General features: G+C 34.9%; 2 protein-coding genes across 5 annotated transcripts in view; both read left to right on the top strand.

Annotated features, from left to right (window-relative positions):
• The window catches only part of Best2 (Bestrophin 2), a 31,779-nt gene extending 13,551 nt beyond the window's left edge, over positions 1 to 18,228 (top strand). For 2 of the 4 annotated variants that reach the window (XM_053767692.1, XM_053767693.1), the window contains exons 2-9: positions 3,177 to 3,238; positions 11,354 to 11,483; positions 12,137 to 12,375; positions 14,780 to 14,908; positions 15,349 to 15,456; positions 15,814 to 16,044; positions 16,774 to 17,038; positions 17,473 to 18,228. In XM_053767692.1, coding sequence (XP_053623667.1) covers positions 11,372 to 11,483; positions 12,137 to 12,375; positions 14,780 to 14,908; positions 15,349 to 15,456; positions 15,814 to 16,044; positions 16,774 to 17,038; positions 17,473 to 18,038 — 1,650 coding nt within the window. In that variant the 5' untranslated portion in view covers positions 3,177 to 3,238; positions 11,354 to 11,371 and the 3' untranslated portion in view covers positions 18,039 to 18,228. The remainder of the gene's footprint in view (positions 1 to 3,176; positions 3,239 to 11,353; positions 11,484 to 12,136; positions 12,376 to 14,779; positions 14,909 to 15,348; positions 15,457 to 15,813; positions 16,045 to 16,773; positions 17,039 to 17,472) is intronic. The other 2 variants (XM_053767690.2, XM_053767691.1) reach the window with 1 other exon arrangement.
• Positions 18,229 to 18,371: 143 nt separating this feature from the next.
• LOC128683031 (uncharacterized) lies at positions 18,372 to 22,280 on the top strand. The gene is made up of 6 exons (XM_053768201.1): positions 18,372 to 18,582; positions 18,823 to 19,017; positions 19,390 to 19,500; positions 20,113 to 20,202; positions 21,022 to 21,165; positions 22,029 to 22,280. The coding sequence occupies exons 1-6, from the start codon at positions 18,381 to 18,383 to the stop codon at positions 22,166 to 22,168; spliced, it is 882 nt and encodes a 293-aa protein (XP_053624176.1). The 5' UTR covers positions 18,372 to 18,380; the 3' UTR covers positions 22,169 to 22,280.
• The last annotated feature ends 2,013 nt before the right edge of the window (positions 22,281 to 24,293 follow it).

Genomic DNA, 24,293 nt, shown 5'->3' with positions numbered 1-24,293 from the left:
TGACTCATTTCCCAGCTTGCATACAATATTCATGTCATAAAATACGTCTATATTTTATTCCTATTATTACTAATACTATGTTGTTTTATACAATATAAAAATTCGTATAACCGATTTACATATTTTTGCACTACACCACACTGCATGCATATTGTACATAATATGCATGCAAATTATGTACTTACCAAGCAGTGTTAAAAATTATATAAACATAAAATGAATCAACAAAGAATTCATTTTATGTTTATATATTTAGTAGTAAATTAGAAGTAGCTTTATTTTTTGCTTTTATCCCAATAGTTCGAAGCACTATTATTCAATTGAGTTTATCAATTCAAACTTGTTGTTGCGCGGTACTCGTGCCCACGTACCTATTTACCGGACTAACGTGAACTCAATTCTTTTATTTTGTATACCTATAAATAAAATAAAATTCTCGTACAGTTCGCATTCGATTTCTAGAATCAAATCCAAGCATATTATTATTACTCTTTTCAATTGCTTTTTTCAGTTATTACGTATTTTGCTTAGAAAAGCAGGAATATTCAAACAGCGTTAAACATAAACATATACCAGTTTATGTTTAACATATCTCATTTGGCTACACTGTGTGTAACTGATGAAAGGTTTTATTAATTACTAGCGGCGCGCTCCGTCTTCACTCGGGCTAAAATCATAATAAAAAAGGTCTGACAAATTTTATTCAGTAGTTTTTGTGTTTTTTTAATACAAACTGAAGTATTCTTGAACAGTTTTAACTCTTCTATTACATCGTAATACGTATACGTTTTACAAAACTGAAAATATAATTATTATTAACTGATTCTCGTTACAAAACAATATTTATTTGTTGACAGGTGACATCAAACAGACTCGATAAGTTAGTTGAGAATAGACTTGTATAATTGCTAATGAAACCTTTAGGTTAGTTCATTGACCAATTGAATGTGGACCAGCAAGGACAAGTCGATTATTCATTGATCAAGAATCAAGAGAAATATATACATATATATATATATTATACTGTAAGAGTAATGTACCTAATGAATATTCTAAATCGAATTCGCGAATATTCACATCGTTTTTGTATATTTAATAAACGCATTCGTTTATTAACGACAATTTTTGACAAATCAAATATAGAATGTGAAAATCTGTCCATCTGTTAATTTACGGCTCAACCGCTTGGAACAATTTCGATAAAGTTACATTGTAATATAAATATTATCAGTGGTCAATCCAAGGTTTCAATTTCCTTACCCTAATGGGTAGGGTTGCCAAATCCGGGATTGTTCCGGAATGTTGCGTGTTGTCCCGTTTCTACTAATTTCATTTTGGTGTCCCGTATTTCACAAATACTAGCTTTTGTGACGTAATAATTTTTATTTATAGCTTGTCAAGGAAGACCAAATAACATTTTGTTGTAAAAGGGCAACATTAAAAGATTTAATTGATTTTGGAACAGCTGTTCAAGTTTCCAAAATAGTCCAACGATCGTCGAGAAAGGCTAGTATAGTTAATACCCTGATCAAGATTTTCTGATGACAATCAATGCTTTTTATCAGAAAAAATAAATTTACATTGTAAATATTAATTTACATGATAATTAAATTAAGGTAACAAAAATTAAAGCTGTTTATAAACTTTACATTACATTAAAAATGAATAAAATCTATATGTAGGACTTAGGTAAAAAATGTTCCGCGGGTCATTGCTCCCGCGGAACATTTTGAACGTAAAAAGAATGACAACATTTGACGAGGAACTCGAACAGACCATTTAAACTACAAAAGATAAGGGAGTGATATAGTCAGTCTGATGGACATATTTTGTTGAAATAACTATTTATAAAGAAACAAGGTCATCATAGACCAACTACACCTCAAGATATAGGTACTTACCTACCTACATACGTGAAGAAAATATGTTACGAGTATTATGATGTTTAGCTGCGATACGATTGAGGAATAATAAATTCGCAATCGTGAATGAGAATTTAATAAATTCGTTATAATTTACTTCACTGGTGTATAAGTGACAATATGTCTCTCTCATCCACGCGTGCAGATTATTCGGAGCAGAGTGGCTCCGAAGACCAGATTACGCGTATAAAATCAACCATCAAAATTTGAAGATTTGCTGCCTGCCGATATTTGGCTATCAGCTATTAAGGCATGTGTCCCTTAGTCGCCTTGTATGACATCCACAGGAGGATTTGGAGTAGAAATAGGAACACGGCAAATAACATTTTTATTGTATAAAAACTTTACACTCCTTCAAGTCTGTCATGGAGTATTCTTTAAATGTAAGATAAAAATATTTTTACGTAGGTGTTTCAGGTTAAATTAACAAAGATGCAAATGCGACACAAAGCGCATTAGCTCGTGTTACTTATTAGGAAAAAATAATGATGTTTTATTTTCCTCATTATAAAATCCGACACTATAAATGTAAGTTTTAAAATTAAATTAATGAACCTAATGAAAAATCGCTACTTTTTTCCTTGAATACCTATAGATAGGTATGTCTCTAAATGTAAAGAATCATAAGTAGGTAGGTACGTTTTTATTGCTGAGATAATAATAAGCTATTTCGTTCGAGTCCAACATGGAAGTAGAGAAAAGAAAAGTTGTAGAACATATATCCAACCAACTGCTTTTCGGCACTACAAACAGCTGATCCTACGTGCTATTTCAAGTTTAATTAATTTTGCCCCATAGTCCTGTGTATAACAAAAAATCGTTTTCTTAATTTGTATTCGGAGCCCAAAGCATCGCGTACAGTGCGCTAAGGAACTTCCTCCCGTGTACTCTGTGGATGAGCTCCCGCCTTTGTTTTCCCTAGAGATTACAATATGGAGTTTGAAAAGAGTTTATTGTTGCAGGCGTCCATTGGCTGCGGTGACCACTTCCCATCAGGTGGGCCGCGTGCTTGTTTGCATATCAGTAGTATACAAAAATATATAACACTTAATATTATAATAATATTGAAAGGATGTGAAGCTACTGTTACTTTGTATTAGGTGGTGTTGCTATATTATTTTTAATTTTAATTTTGACCTTAACAGAAGGCCTTTATCTCATTAAAATTTCAATAATTATATATGATATCCTGCTGCCGCATAGCGAAGTTGATTTTACAATTGATAATGTTCTCAAAAGACAATAACATTCTAGGTGGGGACAAATTAGTGTGAGAAAAGTCAGGAAAAGTCTCAAAGTTATCGGAAACAAACAAGGTAGTGTATTGTCGTGCTCACGATGAATTTCATTTATTTTCAGAATAATGAATCATTATTATTCTAAGTTCCTATTTGTTGTGCATTGTTATGTTTATTGTGTTTTGTTGTGCAAAGTGTGTCGTAAAAGACGAATGTTATCTTAGCTTGGTGTACTTAGATAGTACACTGTTAAACTGAGTTGGTCAGTCAGTCATATATGTACATTGCAATACTAACATAGCTATAAAATTGCAATAAGAATAATAAACATTGCGGTTTTGGCGATCAGAGCTAGAAATGTACCGCCTGAAATCCTTAATTCTTGAATAACGAGTTTTTTCATGATTTATTGCATCGATAAATATTTAAAATTATTTTTCTCGTTTAAAATAACTAATCCAATTAACAATGAAATCCGTCGATGATTGTGAAAATAATGAGTGCATGATTGATAGGTACCTAAGGTGGTTTTTTTATTATTTTCTTCTAGGCTTAATAATGCTTAGTCATGTACTTGTATAGCATCATAAACAGATAAGTATAGCTATAATATCACGTCTCTTATTCTCAATGCAATTTTTTCTTTACCACTTTTGAGACTACGAGTGTGTTTTTTGCTCTTTTGTGAATTTGCATTGTTATCATTGTATGTATCATTGCATATATTACATATTATTATTAACATCATCTCGAGCATTATTATGGGTTCATAATTTTGCTGTGCAAAACTGCGAACGTTTTCTATTTTCAAATTGTTACTTATTTCATCTTAACTGAGCATCATAGGACTGGCAGTTAAAAAAAAATATTTTTTGATATACTTATTATTACCGAATCAAAACACCGAATTTATTAAAATTCTAATTATAAATATCTTAATTTAAAAAATAATGTTTCTTACAATCATCAAAAGTTGAATTCATGCCGTAAGTACTTATGTTTTGACACCCGCCTCTTCCTGTTTCATAAAAGGCAAGAAACAATGTCTTATATAAAAAATGAGTCGTAAACTTAATTGTAACTTAAGTTAATGATTTATTTCTGTAAGACCTTGTTGTAATGAATGATTTTATTTACCATTACCACAAGTAGTACGTACCTTTATACGAATAGGACTAGTCCCCGAAACCGATTTGAACGTAGGTACATGGTCGTTAAGTGATCTACATTTTTGAAGTGAAAACTTCTTTAGCGGCGTTGTGCACTTTTTGTGATGGGTAGAAAATGTTAAACTCGTGTCAGGACACGTGATCCTGATCGAAAATTCGTAAGACGTCAAAAATGCACAACGTTAATATTATTCAAGTTTTCACTTCTGCCGGCACTCCCAGAGTGCTTTTTTTATTTCATCTAAGTTTCACTCCGAAACTCCGAGGATATCAAATTATTTTTTCATTTGTAGTAGATAGCATGCTCCTCGTTTATTTATTTATATTTGCATACCTATATTCGGTAAAACATGTAGGTTTAATACATTATAACATCAATTTGTATGCTTATGTTTTGGGTAAATATTTTTCTTTTCTTCTTTATTTCCTTCGTTCTCTTGAAAACAGGACTTTAAATAGGAAATCTGTAAAATTACGAATAAATGTTGAGCTAGGGCCGACGTCGGTCGCGTGATTGAAGGCCGCCGCGACAACCCTGACCAACATGCTTTTTTCTCGAAACGTGCGCCCTGTGCGTCTTGTCTTAATTGATTTTTTAAAATTGCAAGGCCCCCCGAGAACCAGAACTTATATAGATTACAATTCTATACACACTGCCATATCAAACACTGATTTTTCCCCTATCTTTTCTATGGGGGACGTAAATGATGCTGTTAATCATCTAATATCCACTATCTCTAATATTATAAAACAGAATACACATGTAATCAAAATTACACGAAGAAAGAATCAAATAAAGCCTTGGATTACGCCTGGTCTTATACGTTGTATAAAGAACCGGGATAATATGCACAGACAACTTAGGCGTGAGCCGGAAAACATAATCCTAAAAGTAACTTACGTGAGATATAGGAATTTTGTTAACAAGCTCCTTAAAAACGTTAAAAATAACTATCATAAAAAGATTCTACAAGATGCCAAAAGTAACCCAAAAAATACATGGTCAGCGGTTAAACAAATTTCAAATATTAATAAAAATAAATCTGTGGCGAATAGATTACTGGCCTTGCATCAAGATCGTAAGGTCTCAGCTAATAAAGTTAACCAATTTTTTGCCAATGTCGGTAAGGATTTGGCGGATAAAATATTAAATCGACAGCGGTCATCCTCTATATTACCTACTCCCCACAGGGAAAGGGATTCAATTGTTTTAACACAGGTAGATGAACAGGAGATTGAACTTTTAATTATGGGGTTACGGAGGGACAGCTCTGTTGGTTGGGATGGCATATCTTCACGAATCCTGCAAACTTCAAGTCAAATATTTATTCCGGTTGTAACATACATTTGCCAGCTTGCTTTGTCAACGGGGGTATTTCCAACTGCTTTTAAGAAAGCTGTCGTAACTCCTGTCTTTAAGTCTGGGGATGAAGACGGTATCACTAATTATCGGCCCATTTCGGTATTAACAACTCTTTCTAAAATACTAGAGAAAGTTTTAAATAAAAGACTAGTTGACTATCTAGAGTCTAAAAATATCATAGCTCCAAATCAATTCGGTTTTAGGAGAGGTCTTAGCACGGAGGACGCTGTACATTGTTTATTGAATGATGTCGTACAATATTTGGATAGCCAAGAAAGATGTCTTAGTATGTTTTTAGACCTCTCAAAGGCCTTTGATACCGTCTCTATTCCCCTGCTTCTGGCAAAGTTGGAGCGCATTGGAATTCGTGGCCTGCCTCTATCTATATTTAGTGACTATCTTCGAAATAGAACACAATGTGTTAAAATAGGTGATGTTATCAGTGACGCTGTGGAACTGGTTTTTGGCGTTCCTCAGGGGTCAATTCTTGGGCCTACTCTATTTTTTTAATATACATAAATGATTTATGTAAACTTCAACTCCAAAATTGTCACTTGTACACATATGCAGATGACACAGCGCTCGTAGTTTATGGTAAAAATTGGACTGACACTTTCACAAACGCTGAGCTTGCTTTGTCTACGATTATGACCTGGCTAGACTCGAACCTTCTGACCTTAAACCTTGCTAAAACCACCTATATAACTTTTTCGATAAATGCGTCCACACTACCTTCCGAGGATGAATTTGTACTTAGAGCTCATAACTGTCAAGATCAGTCTTTATGCACATGCACTGTCATATCTAAAACATCTGCAGCCAAGTACCTTGGGGTGTACGTAGACCAACATTTAAAATGGGACAAACATTTGACGTTCTTGAAAAACAAGATTAGGAAACTAATTTACATTTTCAGGAATTTAAACTCAGTGGCTGATTTGGGTACGCTTAAGATTGTATATTACGCACTGTGCCAATCAATTATATCTTATTGCATTACAGCTTGGGGAGGAGCTGTTAAAACTTTACTTTTACCAGTTGAACGGGCACAAAGGGCAGTTATTAAGGTTATGACTAAAAAACCCCTTCGGTATCCCACTCATAAACTCTATTCGGAGACTTCACTCTTGACCGTTCGTCAAGTGTTTTTTTCTATGCTGCTACTTCGTAAGCACTCTCAGTTGGTTTACGACCCCACGCTGCGTAGGAGAAGGCGCAGATGGGATCGTGTCTGTGCAACACCTACACACAGAACTGTTTTTGCTGCGCGACACTTTAAAGTGCTTAGCTGCATAATGTACAATAAGGCAACTAAACTAATAAGAATTTATCCGTGCACAAAAAGAATCGCCAAACAAAAAATAAAGGAATGGTTGTTGACATATAATTATGACAACACTGAAAATCTTTTGCCTAATAGTGAAATAATAATAACTTAGCACCGCCTTACCTACATATTTCATTTAATACTACACGTTATTATTACAACCTATGGAGCTTCACTCTCGCGGGAGGAGGGTCAGGATGGAGGGTGCACATTATATTCTTTCAAAATTTCAGGCAATTTATTAGAGAGTACCTAACCATACAATTAGTTGCAACTATTTATTTATTAGTGGGATCATGAACATATCATTATAATTTTATATCTATTCTTGTACCTACTTATTATATTTTGTTACCACAAGGCGGCTGAGAGCATTTCCATTTTTTCTTTTTATCATAGATTTGTAGACAATACTCTAAAACTAATTAATTCCCAATGTACAGTTTTTTACTAGTTTGGGAATAAATATACTCAAATGTAATACTTTTCTGTTTCGGTGTATCATTTGCAATGCCTTCTGCCACTCGAGATACAGGTTAATTCCTAGTTCGATGGCAGTTGGTTGAGCATGGTCACAGTACATTTAGTATTAAGTATGTCATATGTTTTTATTCAATAAATGTTTTTTATTTATTTATTATTTTGATTGTTTAATCGAATAATAATTAATAATCGGTTTATACTTGTAAACTTTTCGGGAAAATGCCTTGAATTATTATTAATGCCTCGCACAAAAAATACCCTACACTTCATTTCTGTCTGTTCGTCACTAGCTTATGTAATAGGAAACTTTAATGTTGTAGAGACACATTATTGAGCGGCTAATAAATTTATATAACGTCAAGTTATAAATACAGAAAATATATCCAAAATAAATTGTTTTCCGAGGAACCTAACCTAACCTAACCTCCGCTCCACCTAAAGCGGGAAAACTTTTGTTCTTCCGATTATCCAGTCATGTCGTCCCACTTGACGGCTTTAAATAATCCTACCAATATTATAAATGCGAAAGTTTGTGAGAATATATGTATGGGTGTCTATGTTTGTAATTTTTCACGCAAAATATACTGCACCGATTGTTATGAAATTTGGTACACGGGTAAAATATGACCTTGAATAACACGTAGGGTACTTTTTATCCCGAAATTCCCACGGGAGCATAGCCCCGGGGCGCAGCTAGTATTTTATATGACTAAAGGCCATCCAAGAAATATATATTGTCCGAGTCCAACTGTTTTAATAAATTCTTAGATGCATGTTAATTTATAACAACATATGCATGAATATGCATTTAGTTTTACGCAGTCAAGATGATACAATATCTAACTACGTAATTCTATTTTACATTCATTGCAACTAGGAAACTAATTATGTGTTATGCCAATTACGTAGATCGGATCTGAACTACTCTATTATTAAACTTGTCGAGCATCCCACAATATTTTCCTCGGGACTAAGTATAAAAAAAATCCAGCTGTACTTAATAGGACCAAAGGGTTCTTGTCCATAAACTGCCGAGATATTTTAAATGGATTCGTTCTATTCATCTAACCTCGGTTCAATGGTTCAAGATCTATGATTTATACTAAGAAAAGCGGGACGCTGCGCTACGACTCGATAAGATGAAAATGAATGGTATCATTGCAATGAGGATAACTTGAGGATGGTTGGACATTTTCGTCTGAAGATAAGATGCTCTGGAGTGCAATTTGTAAGGAAATAAAATACAGCAAAATATTCATAAGCATGTATATTGAATGGAGGTCCAATTATAACCTCCATAAGTTCGATGCAATAATAAAATTGAAAAATGAAGCAATTATTTTACACGACTGTATGTCTTCAGGGTACATTCTTTGTATGTATTGGTTTCCAACATGAATCATCGGTAAATATTTATCTTGAAGTCTTAAAGACAAGTATTTCAATGATTTAATTAACTAAAGAAAATAATCCTTGGCTTAGAATAATATTATCTTTCTTCCCTTTTATGATCTTTTGATACTTGGATTACATAATCAAAGGCTCAGCCACATTAATTAATATTTAATATTATCAATCAAATCTTCTCTCAATATTTCAAAAAAGGATTTTAGAAGGTATTTTTAAGAACATAGTGAATTAAAATGATATCCATCTTAATGGAAGGCCGGTGCAACAGCAGTGGCGACGTTAAACTAGCTATCAGCTATTCCTATGCGCATCATCATATCGATGATGCGCATAGGAAACCCTTCAACGAAACAGACCAACACTCATCTTTTCCTACAATAAACAGGTTTGTAAAACCTGTTTCCACCAGGGCTGTTCGGTCAAGTGTTTGAGACCATCCGCCTGTGATCGAAAGATCCCAAGTTCAAACCCTACTGTCACATCACATGAGTTTTAGTATACCAATTTAATTCATGTATTATTCGTATTCCTTGAAAGAAAACATCATGAGGAAACCGGAACACTGGTAGGTGTGTACGTACATATATATACGTATGTAACTACTTGCCACTAGATGTCATTACATAGTAATGTCAGATGGCTTTAGGCGACTTGAATAAAAACGAACACCAGTGTTAATCAACACACTCGAAAAGCAGAGAGCGGAATTTGACGTGTTAGGAAAATTTTGTAAATTTGAATAGATATACATAATTTGAACTATCCGAAAAGAAATAATGAATTATATGCCGAAACGATCATATTTCACACTTGCAGCCTCCAAATATTCTCGGTCGTTATGTTATTTTTTGTATACATTGAAATTATAACAATACACCTTCCTTGAGGATAACTCGCAAAATAATATATGCTTAGTAATAAACTCGTGCATTACCCAAAGGTGATTTTGCATATTAATGTCTTATAAGGTGGAATTGATAAATAATTAGTTTTTATCCATGAGAATGAAACATTTGTTAGGTGCACCAATGTCCGTCGTTTATAAACAAAATTAAAAAATATAAAAACTATATCTAATAATTAAATTTTGAAAGGTCAAGCTCGCGGTGTTTGTTTTTATTTGGCTGTTTATAAAAACATCTAACTACATTCTATCCTATATGAATTCAAGCAGTCATCTTTGTAGACACGGTGTTTGCGACGTGTGGTTCCGCCCTAGAATTGGACCACGCCATTTTCATTCGTGGTTATCGTACGAGGTGACTCAGGGACACATGCCCAGATAGCTTTTAGGTAACAGTAGCATTCCTAAGGAGGCAACATAATCAGTCGAACCTTCAAAATGTTATTTTTTGCTACCCTGGGCTTTGCGGCGTCACAACCTCGAACGCAACCGGAAACTTGCGGAAATGAGAGAGTAGGAACAATGACTATGAGGCGACATAGTTTAAATTAAGGAAACTATTAGATTAGCCACGTGTGTTTTGTGTATATTTTTGTGAATTTACGATTAAGTACTTGACTTATTATGATCAGAAAAGGTACAATTACCTATTCCACAGATAAATTATAACGTACATATTACTATGTCAATATTTTTTCATAAATGTAAAATGGAAATATATAAAAATTAGATCGTAATAAAATAACCTATATGTGTGTAATTGAGTTCAGCTTTATTGTAACAGGTGTAGTTATTGGCGTCTCAAGTACAAGGCCTGAGCAACGTGTGTATTGGTTTATTTACTACCAGCTTTTGCCCGCGACTTAGCCCGCGTTAATTCCATGTGTCCGCTAATGACTATTGTCAATATTTCGGGTTCTAAGCAACGTAACGCGATGAAACCACCTGAGGTTATTTTAAGTTAACAGCCTCAAATTCCATTTAGTAGTTTTTGCGTGATATTCAACAAACATACAGACAGGCAGACAAAAAAGATATATATATATATATATTTTGGCTTCCCATAAAGACACCCCATAATTATAAGTATATTTAAAATATATTATGTAACTAAAAATCGTTTCATTCTTTCTTTTTTTACGAACCTATATATTATAGTTTTTTATTGGGATTAGCGTTGCGATTGTGCAGAATTGTTTATGAAATCTTGCACTGATTTGGAAAGTCTGTTAGTAATGTTAAACTTACTTACAATATGCTTGCAATTAAATATTAGTAAGTAGGTATTGTAACGTTATAAACTAACTAAATAAATATATTTGTTTTATTTGCCCTCCATTAAAATTTGCATAGCCGGTGAGGCATGTCGGATTAAGTTTTTATTATTATTATTTTAACATCGCATTGTAAATAATGTAAACTCATGATTTTGCAAATAAATAATCTTTGTCTTTATTTAGTTAGTCCAAATGTATCAGAATTCATATATGGTAATGAAGTCATTACAATCGTTCAGCGGACAATTTTATTTTTCCAGGATGAAACAGGGAGATTGATGCGGCGAAACATAGTGCGTTATGCAATTCTAGCCTACGTCATAACATTACAAAGGGTGTCCCTCAGGGTGAAGAGACGGTTTCCTACATGGCAGCACGTCGTGGACTCGGGTAAGACATTATAAACTAGCTTTTGGCGCAGCTTCGCCCGCGTGAGATTCTCTGAGAAAGAGGTGATTTTCGCACAAACTTATCAGCCCATAATAGCAATTCGGGGGATTATTTTTGAAAAAAAAAGTATGTTCCAAATTTCATCAACATCGGTCCAGCGGTTTAGCCATGAAAGCGAAACAGACAGATACAGATATCTGTACATAGTAAGTATATATATACTTTCTCATTCTCAATCAATCAATGAATCTAAATATATTTTGGGAAAGCATTAATAAGTTTAACTAAACAATTTAAGTATTTATGTAACTATGTAAGTACCCAAGAAAAAATAAACTTTTCCTGTGTATTAAAATATACGTATCTGCAATCGTAATAAAACGCTTCTAGACCTACTTTAGCGTTAGCGATTCATCGAATATGAAAATAATAATAGTCGATGAAAACCAATACGATCATACACAATTAAAAAATCTGTTTGGTTTTCTCTATCCCTCATTTTACCCTGTGGTAAAGATTTCTGAACAGAATGTCCAGTAAAATTGTATTTGAATATAATCAACACTATTTGCCAGGGAAAGAAGAAGGCTAATGGCGACGATTTCTGTATAGTTAAATCCTTGTTTTTATTATTATTTAAATCAATATTTCAGGTTTGATGCTCGAAAGTGAGAGAAAAGTTTTCGAAAAGATGGACGGTAAGAGTCCAATGTCGAAGTACTGGATGCCATTGGTCTGGGCAACAAATATCATCAACAGAGCGCGGAAGGAGGGCCTCATAACCAGCGACCACATTGTCCAGACGCTTCTTGTGGAGCTGTCGGACATCAGAAGGCGTCTGGGAGCCCTCATTGGCTACGACACAGTGTGTGTACCTCTCGTATACACTCAGGTATGTTAGCCTAGTCTATTTATAACGTTAATTATAATTTACGATATTGAATCACTATTTAGAAGAGCCGATTAAAAAAGATTTTGCCGTACTTTTCCTTTGTTACGTACAGTCAACAGCACATCAACCTGCCCAAATTGATGGCAAACTTGCCGCTATTAGGACAGGCAGGACATAGGGTACCTTTTATTTTGGAAAAATCTATGCGGGCGAAGTAGCGGACAAAAGGCTAGTTAAGTTTATACACTAAAATTCGACCAACGGTATATATATCGGTAACGTATAATTCCCTATAATTTGCATCGGGGTTTAATATTATGACACATCAGTCACATTGATCACACAACATCGAGCCGCTGCGTGGAGGTTACCATTCGCCATGCCCTTCAACCTTCAATATTGCAATTTGCGCGTTATTCTCAAACCAACGGTCCACTGCGCAGCGTCATATAGATTACCTGAGCATGTCATTCTTGATGAAGTAATCGTTGTGTGATTTTACACATAGGCCTGATGACACTAAAATAGCGGCTGTTAGGTATTTCTACATATTCTGAATCATTCACCAAAAGCTGATTACATCTGTGCAAAATATGCAAATAGCTTAATTAGGTATTTTAATAAGTACTTATTTGAGCTAAAATCTCTTGGACATCGAAAAAGGCCTCCATGCTCTAAATCTATTCAAACTTGCTTACAAAAGTATTAATTAAGTAGGCACCTCCACAATTCACTTTCCCTGGTCTAGACTCCTACTTAGGCAGTTAGTTTATTTATATTACAAAATATCTAGTAAAACATTGGATCCAACGGCCTCGCGTTTAGCTAGGACGTGACGGTGAGCAATATTGCCATGTGAGTTGATTCGTTACGATGATAACGCCATAACATAACAATTATCTGAACATGCGGGCGTCGTCTCACGTTTCTTGCTCATTATACGTGACCCGAACAAAAATCAATAACACAACGGAAATACTTTTTGCACATGGTGGGAGTCAATGCAAATTAGCATAGGACGATACCAACATATACCTAAATACACTAGATGTTTCCCGGAGCTTCGTTCCCGTGGGAATTTTGAGATAAAATATAGCCTATATTAATCTTGGACAATGTGACTTTCTAATGGTGAAATAATTTTTGAAATCGGTTCGGTAGTTTCGGAGATTACCCGCCTCACACATACAAACTCACAAACGCTTGTTTTTTATAATAACAGCATAGATGATTCTAAGATGTAAGATGACATACCTAGGTATGACATGTTAGCGGCATGGTAAAAGCATAATAAATTATACAAGTAAACCTTCCTCAGAAATTATATAGGTATCTAAGTATTTGGTGAAAATTAACCGTATGAAAATCTGTGCAATAGTTTTTGAGTTTATCGCGAACAGACAAACGCGGCAGAGTATACTTCGTTTTGTAATATGTAAGGATTTACAGTCATTTACTAAAGTTTCTAACTAAACTAAACAAAAGTAAATTCCAGTATGCACTCTTGGCCAGGCGGCTCTTACATAGAACCCAGAATGTTATATATAGGCTGTTAAAATATATTAATACATATGAAATGGTAAGATTATTAATTAATATTATACGTACACGAACCCCTGGACCATTGAACTATTTACCAATATAAGTAGGTAGAAACATAATTATTATCTAGATGAATTGAAAAGTTATTTCTAAACTTGTTATTTCTTCAAACCGTATCTACTCGACCAATCTTCTTGAAGTTTTGCTTAGATAATAGTTAAGAGTTGTTGTTGTGTATACCTGTCATTGGTGTTTACATTAGAACTTAATTTTGTGCTTTGTGTCGAATGCTGTATGTAAATACTGTTGGTGTACCTTAATAAATAAATAAAGAGTTTGAAGTAGGGCAGAACTGCTTTTCTTCCTTGAAAATGTAGGTACTCGTACATGCCTCGTGGGTGATTCACGTTGACGAAGCCGTGGGTTTATTTCTAGATATAGACTTTCAAGGAATTTCAGAGCAAAATAAAATTAATGTTGAAAGTTTGGCTTGTTGACGAGAATGGCTTCAGTAACTGGAAATTTACATTTCGAAACTGTTTTCATGAAGTTTACAGACTTGTGATTTCACAAGTTTGTAAAATTGAAAACTGAAAACAGAAGTGTGAATTCACCCTTTGAATCGTGATATTTCTCAAATTATAATAATAAGTGTCTAAAAAGAAATGTATGTAATGGGTAAATCCACTATAAAAACTTGGATTGAATGAATTTGGAATAAAATTATGCTTCTGCAAACTACAACATACGCGCGAGTGGTCTGGTCAATAGAACGGACGAAATAATAATTTTAAATATGTATCTTTTATTTAACTTTTTCTTTTCACGTAATAAAATAGTTCGCTCCTTGTCTTTTCAACAGGTGGTGACTCTCTCCTTATATACATACTTCGTGGCAGCCCTGATGGGGCGGCAGCTGGTGCCTGCTGCTCCTGGAAGCACCTCCAAATACGAGCCAGATGTGTACTTTCCACTATTCACCGCGTTACAGGTCCATATATTATCCATACTAATATTATAAATGCGAAAGTCTGTCTGTCAATCTGTTTCGCTTTCCATGACCCTTGTTCATACATAGGCACATCTTTGCAAAAATCAACCCCTAATAGTGAGGGGGTGAAAGTTTGTATGAAAATCATGTCTGTTCCGCTTTCACAGATAAATTCACGCGAGCGAAACAGGATGCAAGAGCCGTATATTTCATATGTACAAGAATAATTATTGCAAAAAATTTATTATAATTTAATTTTTTGACTCCATGTGTCAAGTGAGATTCCTTATATCATATTATGGCAATTAAAGAATCTCACTTGACCCGGCATGGCACGGTCTAATAGGATGTTTTGTGTGTAAATTGTCTCAATCAAAGTACTTTGAAAATTTTTTTATTCCGATCCGAGACTGTATACTTATATGTCGAAATTGTTTCAGTTTTGTTTTTACGTGGGGTGGCTGAAGGTTGCCGAGGTGTTAATCAATCCATTTGGAGAGGATGACGACGACATTGAGCTGAATTGGCTCATAGACAGGCATATTAAGGTTACTATCCACTATCATCTCTAAAAAATATCGCTATAGTAGATAACATTATGGACATGTAAAAAATTAAAAAATATATAGTATTGTATGTACTTAACATACACTACATATTATTTTAATTTTAAATGAAGCAATTTCCAACGTGACAGGTAAATCCTAAGTAGTACTTACTTGTATTCTGTATTTACAGTATTGAAACAATGCTTTTTAAGTGGTTCTAGCAATTTACTGAAGATTATAAGCATTTATAGTTTGAAGGTTTACATTGAAAAGAGTAAAATATTAGTTTTCCTAGTTAATTATTTGGGATAATAATGTGCAACAGACACCATTTGACACTACCATAAAAACTTTCAGGCAGCATACATGATAGTAGATGAGATGCACGAAGAGCACCCGGAGCTACTGAAGGACCAGTACTGGGAGGAGGTGGTACCCAAAGACCTGCCATACACGGTGGCCTCGGAGCACTACCGCAGACATGAGCCTCCGTGCTCCGCAGACCACTACAAAGTCAAAGCGGAGGACGCCGTGTACGCGAATGTACAAGCGCCGAGAAAAAGCCACGACGAAACCTATGCCGATTATGTTAGAACATTTATATTAGTAACTCTTCCTATTATCTTCCAGTTTTCATCCATTGCACGCACTCTAATTGTAATATTATGTTCATGTTAGTAAAATGTAGGTATGTGTATGCAATGATGATTTTTTAATTCTATTCAGTGTTTCTTAAGGAGCAAAAACCGATGTTAGTCTTAAAATGAACCTAAAAATTGCTATTTTACAACGGCGCCTGTCTAACTTCCACTTTAATAAGGAAATACTAATGTTTCCTATGCTAAAGCTATGTGTAACCTAGTCGTTTCGTAAGAAGTCCACTGAAAGATATGTCCTATTCAGAACCACAAGCTCAGTAACATTGGCATCCTGAGAAACATATTTAAAATCTCCAAAACCGGAAATTAATTCTGCGATATAGTGTTGGGGGTTTTATTGTAATTTATTAAAGGTCCCTATTAATTAATTACAATAATTAGTATAAGTATTATTATTATATGATCCGGTATTACAATGTTTATTTCATATTTATGATACAATATAAACCACTTAGAGATACTTAAAAGCTTACGAAATTAACAAACATTTCAGATTTTTATTTTATATATAGAAGTCATTAGGACTGTCTCAAGTAGTACTTCTGTGAATTGAAAATTACCGTCTTCGAAAATAATTCCAAGAACGCTTCTTAAAATTTAATACAATCTGTCAAGTGTGGATCCCTATAAAAAATAAATCAATTTTCCATTATTTCAGGAGAGTGTAGATACGCCATTGGTAGAACGAAGAAAAAACTGGTTTCAAAGACAAATATCTAGGATGGGTTCCGTACGGTCCGCTTCTACCGCGTATTCATCCGGTGGGTTCTTCGGCCGGAATCGGCACAACTCAGTGGTGTATTCGAGTCCAGAGGCGGGCCAGCCGCCCGTGCAACAGCCTCCACACCACAAGATGTCTCTCTATGAAAGACTAGTGGGACGAAAATCGGGAAGAGGACAGCATCGGCAAAACTCTAGACATGGTAAGCTGTTCACACGCTTTATACATTCGAAAAAACCGAATTGAAAAGAAAAAATATTTTTTAAAATATTGTTTCAAATAGTAGGTATGTATGGAATTAGATTTATTGCAATATCGATAATAACGATGATGATTTGATGAATATATCATGTAGTAGCATTACTACAGTTCAGTGCATACTGAACATGGTAATATTCCAAACTGATTCCAAATTAGATTCTGTCATTTACCTGTAACTGACAAGTTATCCCGTAAGCCCAGCCGCAAAGCGGATCTCATTATGACTCTAAGGCATGATTTAGCAATATAGTTATTGGGATTACATGCGAAATATGAAATTAAATGTAACTAATTCCAAGTAAGTACTTCATTCAAATGATATTTAACGTAGGAGACATTAAATTACGTTATTCATATCCTCATTTATTTTCACAGGTGCACAAAAAAGTAACGGTTCAGCGATACCTATTACACTTCGCAACCGACCTCGCATCCCCACGCCGGACGTGACTAAAGAAGTGATCGACCGCGAGAGTCGACTAGCCATGGGCATGCAGAACATGGGCGTCATCATGGCGCACCAGGGCTACCAGAACGAGGTGCCAGTCCTAGGAGCCCTGGTGCTCTCGCCGATTCAAGAGTTGGACAGTGGGTCGGTGAACAACACGTTGCATGCTGGGCAGCCGGGGACCACGGCGCTGGCGCAAGCAGTGCTGTCGCCGGGCGGGCTTGCGCCGATGCTGACGGCCGCGCCGGTCGTATCGCCCGTCACGTTGTCTCCGATGGGCGTCACGCAGCTGTCCATAGTCGGCTCCGCGCCCTCCACCCCCCGCGCCGACCGAGCCACCGGCGGCGGCGGCTCCCCCGCGCCCCCCCGCGCCACCGTCACTGAACTCTCCCAATCAGACCGCGAGAGCGAACACAGTGCCACCAGTGCGAGCACACCCCCAGAGTTCAACAGGAAGCCGAACGGATCCAAAAGAGGCGAAGTCTACGTATAGGTAGTTCAATGTTTACAGAAACGTGTGGTGCTTAAATAAATGTGATTGTTGAATTTTGACTGACATCGGTATAAATAAAGGAAAGCTCATTATTGTTAGTCGATTACCTTTATATTTTATTAAATGAATTTACGCACAAGCAGGGATTGAATTGTATAGCTTTCTATAAAATATTTTTTTATTTTAAAAACAGTTTTTTTAATCATTTGATCCCACCTACTTAAATACCGTAAATGTAAATGTGTAATAGCTTTACTTCCAATGAAACTGGGCAACTTCGGATGCAAAACTCCAAGCGTCACATTTTTTCTTAAATGAAACAAGACTGCCGTGACTTATAATATGTCGCCCACTGAACGTGAACACAAACAAAAGGAACCAAAGTTTACTAGAGGCGAAAAATGTATTTTTACTCACATAGTTATCACTTTTATATTAATTCTAATACTCGTAATCATATATTTTGTCCATTTGTGCTTAGTTTCACATAAAGGAAATGACATATTTAAAGTTACTCGGAGGCAGCACACGTCAGTGAAAGAAAGTAAGTATAGTGGGAGGTACCTATTTAATGTAAAGAACAAAAAAAAATTGCTTGATGAAGTTCGCCACCGTAACTTAATTTTTTGTATGGAAAGTAATTTCGTGAATTAATATTGCGAATTTAGTATGTGTTAGATGCGTCAAGTATGCATTCAGACGTGACGGCCTCCCTATGTACTCAATCTGGCCTTTGATGGCTAACAGATGTTAAGTATGAGTTAAAAATCAAATTTATTTCTAGATACTATGAATGATTACAGAGGGTTAGGTCTTGTGTTTTTAAAAAAACCTTTAAGAGCCCTATGTAATGCCATCCTGGTTCAGAAACGGTGGTCAATCGCGCCTGGGTTCTGCGTATCAGCCAGGTCAGACCCACATCTGTCTGAAATGCTGCCTTTCTGGACAATCAAGTATCGGACTGATGGAGACAAAGCTGGTTAGTGTTCGGTAAATTCTACATTAAACCTGTTACGGATCTAGGTATAGACTTGTGCTGTCGAGAAATATATCCCGTTAATGGATACACCATCTAGATAGTTATTAACGAGATCTGTCGAAATCCATACAACATTAGGAAAGCGATCATTACCTAAGGTACATTACACTTGTACACCTGGCAGCTGTTGGCAACTGACATTCCTACTGAGGGGTGGTTGATATAAGACACGCTGGCGATTGTAAAATCACAGCCGAATTCACAAAATTATAAGGTTTACATTTTAAGCTGACCAAGGGCCTCACATTCCCGAATGTAACTGGGAACGCGACTGTGACTGAGAGATATCTCAAAATTCCATATTTTTTGCAGAATCAGGAATTATACGTACCATAGTTCATTCTCAATTCAATAATGATGATTTGAACAATAATATTGGGCTGTTTGAACACGATGCATTTTCTGACTTACCATTACTCGCATGTAAGTATATTAGAAGTACACAGTGTCTGACAATGCCATGAAACATGGCAATAGATAGATTGTATCATGGACTGCCATGTTCATCATGTATAAGAAAACGGAACCCTTATAGGATCACCCGTGCGTTTGTCACAACCACTCACAGCCAATGCATGATATCCGACTTAGATTTGATTGAAAATATAGTAGTTCATTTCTTGTAGTTTACAGAATAACTTATAATAATTCTATAAATTAAAAAAAGAGGACTATTAAACTAAATAGAATATGTTTTTACGGAAAACAGTTTACTAAAACATTACTAGATAGCGCTAGTAGTTAATAATTAAATAAAAACTTTGACATTGTACGGAACCCTATTCACGCGAGTCAAGTCGCACTTGATGAGTTGTTTTGTGTTATTTCTGGACGGTTTGTTCCAAAAACGCCTTACATTTTTTTTTTGTAATAATTCTCATTATACTTGTACACTTGGCATAATTCCAATATATATTAAAGTCGCACAAACTCGTGAACTACCTAAATAGCCAACTAGTCTGCAGTATCCCCATAATTGTATCCAAGCTAAGTACAATAATCTCACTTCACAACCTACTAATTTAATTTCCTCAGTTGCCACTATTCCCGATATCAGTTCCGAAGACGAGCAGATTTCTGACCAAATGGGCATCGCTAGCTGGAATTTTATATCGAATCCACAAGGTACACATTATTAGTAACTAGCGACCTGTCCGGCTTCGCACGGGTGTAAAATTATACATATATACTTAAACATATAAACCTTCCTCTTGCGTCATTATATTTATCAAAATGCGTTGCATAGTTTTAAAGATCTATAACAAAGGTGAATTTCACGAGCGTTTAAAACTCCGCCGCTGGCTGTCATTAGTTTTTATTAAATTGTACCCACATACACAGATTACTGTGTATGATACAATTTAATAAACACTAATGACCAGTACTTTACTTATTAATAAAATAATAAAATTGATTACAATTTAATTAGTAAAGTAATAAGTAAATAAGTAAAGTACTGGTACAATGTTTAATTTTATAAATGTTTAATTACAAAAAAAGTTCTTTGTTAAAAAAAAAGAGCGACACTAACGAAACGCTACACGCCGCGTTCAAACTGTCGTGATGAATTTCCCAATCATGTAGGTACAATAATGAAGACCAATAGTGCTTGCAATGGTACGATTTCAGTTCTCCCCGACGGCTGCAGCCTAAGGATAAATATAACGAGGCTCTGTAAATTTATTAAATGAATTCTGAAAGCCACGAACACTCGTATAGTTCTTAATTTCTTTCAAAAGTTTAAGGGATCTATTTCACCCCGCTTGTTGTTAAAGTATCTGACAGCCTATTTGTAATATATCCAACAGTTATCCTAACCGTTAGCTTATCCGTTAGATAACAATATGATATTATATCAGAAAGTGTTGAAAAAGGCATTAAGTAGGGCAAACAAAGTATAGTAGCTAGAAATAATGGCATTCATCTTCATTATTATTTTCATAGTTATGCATAATGATGTGATAATAAAAACGGAGATTGTGGGCCGTACGTCGACGGAAGACTGCAAGATGCACGTGACTCCTATAACGGATCTGCGTGATCATGAATTTTGCGTGGTGGTGGGCAAAGAAAATGATGTAGTTCTCGGTTAGTTAAGAAGTAATAACTAGGTATAGTTTTGTCACATAGTTCGCCATTTTGTGATAGGTACCGTAAATTCTGCAAATTGGCTGCGACAAGATGAATGTTTTTACACTGTTTCTAACGTATACCCCTTGGATCAACCCTGGTCTGCGTATTGTGTAGAACTGGTGGTGTCACATGTGCGTGCATACAATCAAGTGCGCTCCACGAGACTTGAAACCTGGCGTGTACATGGTTTGCGCAATCAATTTCGAAGTTTCGAAGTTTAACTCTTTCCATAAGCCGGCTCCACACTGTCGTTGAACAGTTTGCCAAACTTTAATGGATTCAGTATATATTGCTGGTTATTCATTGAGGTAAATGAAAGCACTTATAGTAACTACGCAATGTTTACGCAATCGCGTCGGCACGTGTCTGAGTTGCGACAGTGTGGAGCTCGCATTACTGGGGACTGGACACCGAAGTCACCACAACCACGTGATAGGGAGGGAACTAGTCATGGAAATAGTAATCCATAAGGATGAATGGTAAAAAAGTGGAAAAAGGATTCTTGTTCTCAAGAATCTGAGTACAAGATTGTCTGTTATTTATTGGTATTATTATTATTTTTATATAACACCCGACTACAGGAGGTGGAGTTATAAGTCTAACGTATGTCTTTCCGTGGCTTCATAGCAACCGAACGGGTGAACCGATTTTATTTTTTTTTTTATGTGTTATTGGCTATGTTTAGTAAATATAATGTTCCGTTTGGAAAACTGTCAGCTGTTTTCTATTAGATGAGAGGATGCCACGTCTTAGTAGTTTATTTTTTAAATTAAATTTTTAAATAGATCTTTGTTTCTAATTAAAAAAATACCTTTTAGTGCATGGTGCTCTCCTGCTATACGCAAATTCTAGCGTTGTTGGATATTTCTCATGGGGATCGAAACAACCAGGCGAAACACCAATCGTAATCCTTAATGTTACTTATTTTCACGATTGGATAGAATATATTACAACATAGGTAGATTGTTTAATTAAAATATATGTTAACATTACATATTATAATTTCTGTTTTTTTTTTTCATAACTACTAAACATTGTAATATTTATTAATTAAATGCACAACTCATAAGAATTTCATTTATTTACATTCATTTTTAATTATGGCCGCCACTTTTATTGCTTACTTCCCAGTACTTTAGGTTAGGCACAGAAATTGAACTGAAAGTCGCATCTCACGTGGCGCGCTTTGTATATACTTTAACCATTGGCTCATATTTAATACTAGCTAATGCCCGCGACCTGGTTCGCGTGGCCGAACAATTTTTGGTAAGGAGTCAAAATTATTTGAGAAATTTAACTGTACAGACAAACGATGTAACGATAACCTAAACAGAAGATGCTCATCAGACTGAAAAACTATATTTCCTATAGTTTAGCTGGACCATTATGAATCTTCTTCAGGTGTTCCAGATCTTAGAGTTAGTTGTTGATGTATAAACATCAACTGAACAACGTTTGTAAAGGCGTCATTTCTTTATTTCTTATAGTTTAGCTGGACCATTATGGGTCTGCATCAGGTTTTCAGATCTTCGATTTTTATATCTCAACAGAAAATGCTCATCACGCTGAACAACTTGCTAAGGCGTATAACTTCTATATTTCCTATAGTCTAGCTGTCATTGTTCTCCACAGGTGTTCCAGTATTTAAAATCATTTATATGTTGCCCAGGCTTAATAGGTATAAAAAAGTTTCATTCAAATCCGTCCAGCAGTTCCGAAGATTAGCGTGTACAAACAGACAGACATACAGATATACAGACAGATTTATTTTTCAAATTCTTACATCGCCTAATTTTGTTTCTATGTAAATTTATTCTATGTACAGATTTTTTTCTACTGTTTTATTATATGTATTGATGGTTATTTTAAATCTATTGTGTTTAAGTAAATCTAATCATCTACAGTTGGAGTTACAGTGAATCGCTACAAACGCTAGAAATAAATACCTAGTTCACAAACAATTATTAATACCTAGCTAGATTAGAAATTGGCACTAATAAAGTGACGCTTTGTATTTATAATTACATATACATTTGACGCGCTGTAGATATATATATAAGTACCTATATTATATATAATCTGTTTAATTCAGTTTCAGTGAAATTACGTGCGATCCGTCAAACACGGCATTTCCCCGCAGTTTGGAGTCAGGCGTCGCGCGCGTTGTCTGATTTGTTTGTGGATACTTAAAATGTCTAAACTTTTAAATTTCAAAAAATATAGTTAGTCAAATCATTGGAACTGTTGGAAGTAAATTTAAATATTTTAAATTCTGCTCCCTCTCTACTCGACTGAAGCTATATAGGTAACTATAAGAAATAAACTTGTGTGCAGCATTATTTATACCTGCAGGTATAAATAAGTAAATGTAGCTAGGTAGGTAAGTACACAGTGAGCCAACGAAGTGAAACGAATATAGGTGTCAAATTCATATCTACTTACCAGGTGAAAATCTATGGGGAAAATAACATGTTTAAAAAGAGCAAATGTGGGTAGCCAAGAGGACACTTTAAATATTATATAAATAAATGTGTCCTCTTAGCTGGTAACACCGGGTGATTAGATCCGGATTGCTATGGCAAAAAATGTACATAGTTTGAAATCCGCATTTTAATATTTTTATATAAAGAGGTATTACGCATGTGAGAAGATTTTTGCAGAATAACTTTAACTTTAGATTTAATAGACAAGATAGATAGACATAATTATTTATTATTATTACATTATTCTTTTTAACATTTTATTCAATTATTATTACTACATTACTATTATTACATTAATTATTTATTATTAAATGTTGTATGCTTGATTTTGAACATTATTTTACTCATATATGTCTTTTTTTGCAGTATAGGTAAGAAAAGAATATGGACATAATACTTATGTATTTCTCACAGATATTAAAATATATTTCTAATATAGCCACAGATTTTGCCAGCGGCGGTTGTTACAATAAATCTATTTGTAATGCAAAGATAGAATTTTACAAACTTTCGTTCAATACCACTAAATTCGCTTGCGAGATTTTCACGAATTTAGGCGAAGAAAAAATTGCTAAATTGAGTATAAAGAGTTTTTTTAAA

Source organism: Plodia interpunctella, chromosome Z (genome assembly GCF_027563975.2).
Source record: "Plodia interpunctella isolate USDA-ARS_2022_Savannah chromosome Z, ilPloInte3.2, whole genome shotgun sequence".
NCBI classification, from domain to species: domain Eukaryota; kingdom Metazoa; phylum Arthropoda; class Insecta; order Lepidoptera; family Pyralidae; genus Plodia; species Plodia interpunctella.
Note: the sequence above shows the minus strand (reverse complement) of the source record. Positions and strands in the feature narration are given on the sequence as shown.

Excerpts from the sequence above, each read along its gene's own strand:
- LOC128683031 (XM_053768201.1), top strand. The coding sequence starts at position 18,381 with ATGTCGCCCACTGAACGTGAACACAAACAAAAGGAACCAAAGTTTACT. Across the intron at positions 18,583-18,822 it reads GCACACGTCAGTGAAAGAAA|ATACTATGAATGATTACAGA; the intron begins GTAAGTATAGTG and ends ATTTATTTCTAG. Across the intron at positions 21,166-22,028 it reads AGAAAATGATGTAGTTCTCG|TGCATGGTGCTCTCCTGCTA; the intron begins GTTAGTTAAGAA and ends AATACCTTTTAG.